Here is a 9,119-nt window from a genome sequence, read left to right as displayed (position 1 = left end):
TGTATCTGTCTGTCATTTGCAACCCCTATTTAATGTACAGTGCTGCATAACATGTTGGCGCTATATTAATCCTGTTTAATAATAATTTACAAATATTATTATACTGATGATGTTGGGGCATCCCCATTGACTTTAAATATGTGCCCATATATCAACAGAAAAAAGCTGCAGCTGGTGTCTTTTTGAAAACCTTGAACATCAGACACCAGATTCTCAACTTTCCTATTGATTCCTTTGTTACATGATCAGCTTTGGACTGAAAGACCTTTTCTTGAATCCTTGGAGTTGGCTTAGCACATTGTCAATACACAAATGATTTCTAAACTTCAGACATTTAAAATTGAAACATTTAGATTTAGAAACTATTTTATAATGTTCACAGGTAAAAATTTACAGTTGTGAAATGTAACAAGGGTGTTCATGTCCCTTCAAAATTGGGTAGAATTTTGATTGGACAGAATTTAGAAAAAAATATGTGATCAAATTTGTTTACTATTACTATAGGTACAGAGCCCGAGTGGAAAAGGTGGATTCATCCTCTAAAGTTCATGTCTTTTACATCGATTATGGAAACGTGAGTATCACATATCCTATATAACTACTACATGTATTCATTTAGAGATTTTTTAATTGAATGCTCTTCAATATGCATCAACTAACACACACACACACACTAACACACACACACTAACACACACACACTAACACACACACACTAACACACACACACTAACACACACACACTACTGTACACACGGCAGATTTTCGCCCGATAATTGGCCGATACCGATTATCGGGCGAGAAAAATTTGCCGTGTGTACGCAGCTTAAGGATGGACAGACAATGCTTCAGTCAGTACATGTATAGGTAGAAGGTAATTGGGCCCCTGTTTTTTTATGGAATGACACAATAAAAATGTTAATATACTCTGTATCCCTTTTAACCTTTGTTTCAGCACGATTTAAGCAGTTTCTTCTAGGGTTTATTATAAAATATTACTGATCCTTTAAACATATTACCACTTTAGTAAACCTTTAATCAGATGATGTGATAATGCATATCTTTCCAGTGACAGTTGTAAACATTGACATATTAGAACCGTTTTTATGTATTAGTTCATGACCCAGCATTAACTGCTGGTGAACTCACCTGAATAGCTGTTAATATTGTATTCAAAAGCATTAATCTGCCGAAAGGATTAGGTAGCAGACTATTCTCTCATGCTTTTCCAAGCTTGGAAGGAGATCTAAACATCTCAGGTCTCTGTATAATATATATTACATAAATTTCCTGCATGATCCCTTAGGACTCATAAAAAACGCTCAATTTAATATATTCCCTTAGATTGAATCTTTTCTTTTCTCTGCCGCAGTGTGAAGTGGGGCTGTGCCTCCTATTAGAGCAAATCCGAAATGTTAGCAAACAAACAAAACAATTACCAGCATTGAGAAATATGAACTTTACCAACACAAGCCAAAGCAGCTTGTGAGCCTTACAATTATGTATGCTATTTCATTTTATGTATTTAATGTAGCAGAGAAACATCTAACAGATAATTTGTGAGTGCTCATCTTTCAAGCTGCTTTTCTATAAGCTGACAGTTATATACCTTATGTATTTAAAAGAAAAAATTCAAGGTGTGATGGAGACATGAGAAACGTCCTAATGTTTTGTACCATTATTAAATAAGATATAGAATTTCTTGGTGTTTATCAATGCCCTTCTTTGCTTTTGCATAACACTATTCATTGACCACTTACCTGTATTTGAATGTGGGACTCCATAACACTACATTGTATTAGCACTAAGCCAATCTACCGGCACATGTTCCCCCATATCTGGAAGTACTGTGTTACATTACAATTACATTGTTGCTCTACATTGAAAAAAAAAAGCTTTGGTGGTCTTTGCCAGCCTCCTGTTTTCTAAATCAAGCATTCAATTTTTAATAAAAATAAATGATAATTATTAAAAACACAATTATTCCACTTGTGACGCTGCCAATTTTTACTCTACAGCAGGGGTGTCAAACTCAAAAAGCACTGCTATTTCACTGAAATAGCACCACTACTACAATTCCCTGGGTCTATAAAGCAGTCCAATGCGGGGCCACGCATAGGCAGAGAGGCCGCTGGTCTATAGCATTAATGATGCCAGGAATAGTAGTAGGGGGGCTATTTCAATGCAGCGACGAGCCAGCTACAGAGTTTGACACCCCTGCTCTACAAGTTCTCTGCTTTCTGAATATGTATACATTTTAGCATGTTTGCAAAAATGTGCATTTAAATGTGTGCAAAAAAAAGTTTAATGTTCTGACATGGAAATGATTTAAAATATTTTTTTAATATATTAAGTTTGTCCTATTTTTAACATGTATAAATAGATTTGTGTTTGAAAAATACATTCATCTTTGTAAGCTGTGAAGTGAGTTTAGTGGCTTGTCACCACTGACCTCACTTCACCTGTCTTACAGATGTATAAATAGCATTGTTTACTACAAACCCCATTCATACAGTATGAGTTGTCAGAGAGAAAAGAGAGCAGGGGGGTCCGCAGGAAACGGAGTTGATTACCAGGGAGGGGAGAGTCTAGAAGCCTGAGGAGGAAGACATACTCCTTAAGGGATTGCATTGCATGTCAGTTAGCAGTGGGCTTGTAGTGATTGGCATAAAAAGATTGGTGGAGAGCAGCACCTTGTACCAGTAGGCCAAGAGAACATAAGAATGTATTGATGAGGGGAAAGCCTGCAGAGGGATCTGCTGACACCAGTGTATCGGGCACAGGTAACAACATTGCTTCAATCTAGTCTTTGCAATCATCAGCCATTTAGCTGTCAGATCACATACGCTAAGCTGCAGCCACTGACTTTTTATGTGTTCAGCAGCTTGTTAGTCATTACATTCATTTAAAAAAGTTCCAGCATCAGACACCAGATTAATTTAGGTGTATATTCGCTGATGTGGTTACCAGTTTGCAAGCAGTGTAAATGCAGCCGATGTATGGTTTACTGGGGTGGGACAGCAAGTAGTTCTGTTCTGCTGTAAGTCTTGCACCTGTGGCAGGGAATGGACTAAAGGACAACTGTACCTTTTTGTACAAGTTGTTCTTTTATGACCTGCTGCTATTCCTTGAGTACAGCCCACCTGGTCCTTTGGTCCAACACTTCTCTTTCCCCATTCTAGCACTATTCACACTTTGGCCTTGCTGTGGCTAAAGAACAAAAAAGATAATTATAAATCTAGTACAGAAAATTCTTAGCCTTGATAACACTAAACCAAAAAATAAAGAGATTGTTATGCACAGAAAAGTCACTTAAAAGGGAAAAATGCTCCTTAAAATGACTTGATATTTCTAGGTTTCAAACTCCATTAGTATGCTGGTACAATAATTAGCTTTGTGTGGGTTTGACTCTGTAAGGGGCATTTACATTGTAGATTCCTTGGGGGCAGGCTTGATGGAAGTAGTCTATTTTGATGTATACAAAAATTGTTGAGAGGAGTTATGCAAGCAATAAAATGCCTTGAAGGGTGAATGGAAGTCTGAACATGGATGTTCCTATGTAGGCTGCATTTGCATGCAGGCTGCCCTAGGTAATGTCCACATGTAATACTGAGTTTTAGTGATTCAAAGAACTGAAATTTAAAAAAAGGGACAAACTGGGCACACATTCACTAGGTAGTAAATTGCTGGATGATTCTGATGTTCCCCAACTAGGGAATGAAGTTGTATCTGACTTCTCCAACTCCAAATGTACAATTTAAGAAGCACAAAGTATGCAATTAAGTCAGAGTAAAAATACAGGTGAGGAGCCAGTAGAACTGTAAAGAATTAAAAGGAAGGTTGGAGTTATGTGGGCAGTATAGTGCTTGGCCTGCTAGGCCATAAACCTGCAGTAAATACTTTGCACTTTGCTTTAGTTTCACACATTTAAGTTTGTTTATCCTGGTCACACATGTTTACTTTTTCTGTGTAGCCTAGTTTTATATCTTACAGTGACTATGTTGCTTTCTGTCATGGTTTTAATTTTGCTCTGATTTACTCTAGTAAATAGAGAGATTCATTCCCCCACTTAGCGTGGACAGGCGCTGGCCGCAGGCAGATCAGCAAGGCTGCTATAAACTTGCAGCACAGATCCTGCTCCAGCCCCCAGCCTTCCCCACAGCGAACATGTATTTTTGTTCTTGACATGTTTCATCTCCCAGCTGCTGGCAACAGCCCTCAGTCTCTGATTGCCAACATTAATCCATTCGTCATAAACTCTGTGTGAATATACATTCTTGTAGGGCTCTTCTGTGTGCTTAAATGTACTGATATGAAGATTACATATTGATGTAAGCTCAGTCCGATCTAATGCTGCTTACAGAGCCATGTTTTCTGCAGTCGTAGACCAAATTAAACCCAAATTTATACACCTTTTTCTTTTCATATAATTTCAGAGAGAAGTTCTATCTTCCACTCGCCTAGGTCCTCTGCCTGCATCCTTCAATGTTCGTACCCTCCCTGCACAGGCAATTGAGTATAGCTTTGCCTTCATTCAAGTGCCGCAAGACGTGAGTAAAAAATTGAATCTCATAAGGTTAATAAGACCTTCATTATAAATGCTAATTTGATGACTCTTGCTTGGCACATGCAGGAAGATGCCCGTGCGGATGTGGTGGATAATGTGGTCCGTGACATTCAGAACACTCAGTGTCTCTTGAATGTGGAGTATTCCGGAGCCAGTTGTCCACATGTTACCCTGCAGTTTGCTGACTCCAAGGAAGATGTGGGCCTAGGGTTGGTGAAGGAAGGCCTGGTTATGGTGGAGGTGCGCAAAGAAAAACAGTTTCAGAAACTGGTAAGCATATTTCATATTACTGGATAACCGTGTGATCCACCTAATACTTGGTGGCATTGTTTCATTAGTAGATAATTTTATTTTACCATATTCTGCTATTACTAAAGCAATACCTGAATTTGAAACTTTTAGAAATATATTAAAAATTGTCAGAGAGTAATCCTGTTTTTCTTTCTTGCAAATTTTTAAGTTAGTTTTTAACATCTTTTAAAGTACAGCAGACATCTTTTGACTTTATTATATATGTTGTATATTGATGAATTTTCTGCCCCTATCAATCACAAGCACAATGACACAGGTAAATGATTTTTAATAAAGATTTATTGTAGCTGAAGTACTGACGCAGTGTAAATCGTACAGTGATTGGCAGGAAGCCCAGTTCTGTAGACAGTGTACCATTTTTTAATGCACTGCTTAGAGGCTCCTGATAATCACCACATTTGAGATAACACATTAGGCACAGTTTTAGTAAATATTAATTTATAGTTTTCCTGATACCATGTACATGTGTTAGACTATAGAAAGGTCCAGTCTGGCAGGTTTTGTTTTACTATTCAGTTTTAAAGTGTATATACACAGAAGAACTAAATTGTAATATATAGCATTTTACCAGTTCATAGATGGGATTGGCTGCATTAGTTTTCATTTTTGTTTTCAAGTACAGGTTTAAAAAAAACTTTTCTTGTAGCCTCCTATACACCGACCTGAAATTTCTAACAGCATCATAAATTTTTTTCAACTAAATTCTATGATCTAAAAAAGATCCCCTCTTTGTAATGGAAATGAGAGAAGGTGTATGTGATATGTGAATCAGGAGGCTAGAGAGGTCACTCTGCTCTTCCATATATTCAGTACAGTGAGTGTTGTCAGTGTAAGATAGAAAATATACCTGGTAGGATCACCAAGTTAAACAAAGAATTACCATTTGCACCATGTGTAAGGAAAGATATATGTTTGGGTTTGGATATGTTTCAACATGTATCTCAGTGATGCGCTCTGATTTTTACAGCTCATGGGTAGAAGCTTGATTTAAAGCTAAATTCTAGTATACCAATAAAATTAGGCTATAATTTGTCCAAAAGCCCAGTACCTTCAGCATTAAAAAGCAAAAACTGATGCCCTGACCTGTGGATAAAACCGTGGGTCATTTGTATTCAGGGATCATTCTGGTGCCCGTAAGTAGAGCTTAGACTGTACCACACATCATCCCCCAGCGTATGTAGCCTGTAATGGAGATGGCCATGAATCATAATACTACAAGATGGCCGTGGACAGATGGGGGAGGAAAAAGGCTTGATGCTGTAGACCATCAGCCCAGAAAACCAAAGGCAAGCTCACTGCCTAACTACTAAAGATACAAAAAAAACAGCAACTACTAGCAATGCTAGTGAAACAAGATGCACTATAGAAAGAAATTAGGTCAATGGACGTAGTTCCATTTGAAGACTCTAATCTTAATTCCTTGGCATCAGAATCCACAGAACACCCTCAGTGGTCTTGTGGAGTTGATGCCACAATTATTCAAAGACCTGATCAGAGACTGACCTAACAGGTGTTAATGTTTCGATTACTGTATATTTATGCCATAATGTGCTTTTGAAGTGCAAATAATCTCTGTGAGAGCATACTAGTGATGCATTTACAGTGTCAGATGTTGGTGTACCTGTAATTCAATAGAAAATATATCGCATCAGAACAGAAAAACTCATGCTGATAAACTGTGGCTGCCACAACCACCCCCCTGCACAACTCAATAACTCATTAACAGACTTATTTACAGGAGTAATTTTAATTGATATTCAGCTGAAGCTATTGACTACTATAAGCCCCAGTGCCCAGCTAATGCAAATCAATACACTGAAAATTCAAAGTATCCAAGAACTGGATGCTGTCCCTTCCAATCTTGTGGACATGATGAAGTGTGTCATGATTAAGCAGACAACTTGTTCTCTTTATTGTAACTGAAATTTGCATATTTGTTGACCCAGCATCACTGGAAGGATACATCCTGTTTGACCAGAAGAATTATACTTTATCATTTTATTAAAAAGGCAACACAGAAAATTGTGGCTAACTTAATTTCAGCTCTTTGATTATAATTGTGCAGCATGATTTCACCTCTTTGCTCTTGTCTAAAAGTGTTTTAGGTAAACTGCTTTAGCAAAGCTACCTCTTCTCTTCCTATTCTCTGCCTATTTTGGTTATAGAAAACAGGTTAATATGCTTGGCTTTTCAGATCTTCCTCCTTTCTTTGTTGGCAGATGCAAACTATCTTCTCTACAAGCTTGTGTAATCAGTAGCTTTGTTGGGCTTCGTTACAGCTCTGCAATCAAGGGATGTGTTGGCTTCTACGTCTCACTGAGCCTTGCAAGCTCTTTGCCTGACACGATAACCTCTCCTCAATAGATGTTCAGATTTTTGGAATCACAGCAGTTTGTTGTTAAGCTCCACTAAGAGTTGTACTTAGCGTATGTGATGCACAAAGAGAGACAAAGCCTTAGTACTACTGTTGTAATTAGGACATTTTTAGTTTTCTTTTCTTAAATTTAGTCTTCTCTTTGTATAACACAATAAGCTTTAATATATACTTTTTTTTGTCGCAACAGATTGCAGAGTTTTTGAATGCTCAGGAATCTGCAAAAGCTGCCCGGGTAAGTACATACACAATGTAGTAGTTACTTCAGGAGAATGTTTTTGTTTTTATTGTTACACAGTATTGTTAGATGTACTTGCAGTGCTACAAATATTGTTAAACCTATTCATATGAAAACGAACAGCAGGCCCGGTAGTTCCAATATAAAGTGTAATTAAAATGACTTCAGAACTTGCTTGGAAATGTCCTGGGGAGGGGGGCATCTGCTAACTCAGGCCTGTCACTCAAAAATACCAAAAGCCTTTTGGTAGTGTTATTTTCATTTATATTTCCAGGTATATTGCCAAAAGATTGAACAGTTTGGCCATAGGCCCAGTGCTTTAGGTTAGCACTTTAGGCCAACATTTGGTATATATCACTTCCAAGCCTTCCAAGAGTAAATTGCTCTTGCCCCAGAAGTGTTTCTCTTCTAAGGTTGGGATGTTTTAAATTTAAACATACCACAGCACAGAAATCCTTTTACTGTAAATCTAGGAAGATTTGTCAGGAACAAAATCCTAATCATAAACACCTCATTGATATTTCTTTTTCCTTCATTAAGCTAAACCTGTGGCGCTATGGTGATTTCCGAGCTGATGATGCGGATGAATTTGGATACAGCCGCTAGAAGTATGCCATTCCAAAGATGACAGAAGCCCACCCTGTTCCTTGCTGCCATCCAGATTTCAGATGCTCTCCATCTTGAACTTCATCCCATATCATCCATCTAATCTAAGAGTAGGGTTTCCAGTTCAACAGCACCATATACACTGGAGGGGGCGTACAGGGTTAAACCTAGACAAACATTTGCATCATACAATTTCCTTCAACTAAGTTTGTACACCAACTGCTAATTTTTACGTGTTTTTTTTTTTTTTCTTTTGGTTTTTTTTCTTTTTTGTTTTTTTTATTAAGAAAAATACATATACGTGGGCTGATATTTAGTTTTGTACTTTCATGTAATTCAGTCCCGTGTCCTGAAATCATATCCTAACGGTTTATTGTCGAAGTTTTATCTGTCCTTTACCAATAGTATTTTCTCCTCCTTTATCCAGTGTCCAGGGTCATATGTTTCGTCTTGTGTATTTAATGGCTCAATAAAGTACATCGTTATAAATTCTGAGCATTATTATTGTATAGTGTGTATGATGATGTGAGTGCTTTGGTTAATAGAACCTTACCCATTTAATTCCAATGTGGCTTTATCAAGCAACAAATATTGATAAAAACTACTAGTGGATACAAACATTTGAGTTGTTGACCCAGTACAAGTAAGTTCATATCACATCACAACAACCTGATAGTTAGGTCCATAAATATTTGGACAGAGACAACTTTTTTGTAATTTTGGTTCAGTACATTCCCACAACAATTTTAAATGAACTGCAGACTTTCAGCTTTAATTCATGACTTGGCAAATCAAGAATATTCCACTTCTTTGCTTTAACAAACTCCTTGATTGCTTTGGCTGTATGTTTTGGGTCATTGTCCATCTGTATTATGAAACGCCTCCCTGCATGGAGAGTTCCTTTGAACGCATGTTGTCAAAATCTTTCACATACAAGCACCCCCCCCCCCCCCAAATCAACTCCAGGCCTTATATCTGCCTGCATGATAATGATGTAACAAAGGAATTGCCCACACCAGGCA

At 37.6% G+C, this 9,119-nt stretch overlaps 1 protein-coding gene across 1 annotated transcript in view; it reads left to right on the top strand.

The window, feature by feature from the left end:
• SND1 (staphylococcal nuclease and tudor domain containing 1) overlaps positions 1-8,586 on the top strand; it is a 265,369-nt gene extending 256,783 nt beyond the window's left edge. The window contains 5 exon segments of the mRNA XM_072401947.1: positions 505-574; positions 4,437-4,550; positions 4,634-4,837; positions 7,444-7,488; positions 8,032-8,586. Of these exon segments, the coding sequence (XP_072258048.1) occupies positions 505-574; positions 4,437-4,550; positions 4,634-4,837; positions 7,444-7,488; positions 8,032-8,097 (499 nt within the window). The 3' untranslated portion in view covers positions 8,098-8,586.
• The last annotated feature ends 533 nt before the right edge of the window (positions 8,587-9,119 follow it).

The sequence above is a fragment of the Pyxicephalus adspersus genome, chromosome 2 (genome assembly GCF_032062135.1).
Source record: "Pyxicephalus adspersus chromosome 2, UCB_Pads_2.0, whole genome shotgun sequence".
In the NCBI taxonomy this organism is placed as follows: Eukaryota; Metazoa; Chordata; class Amphibia; order Anura; family Pyxicephalidae; genus Pyxicephalus; species Pyxicephalus adspersus.
This window is presented reverse-complemented; position numbering and strand designations above follow the sequence as displayed.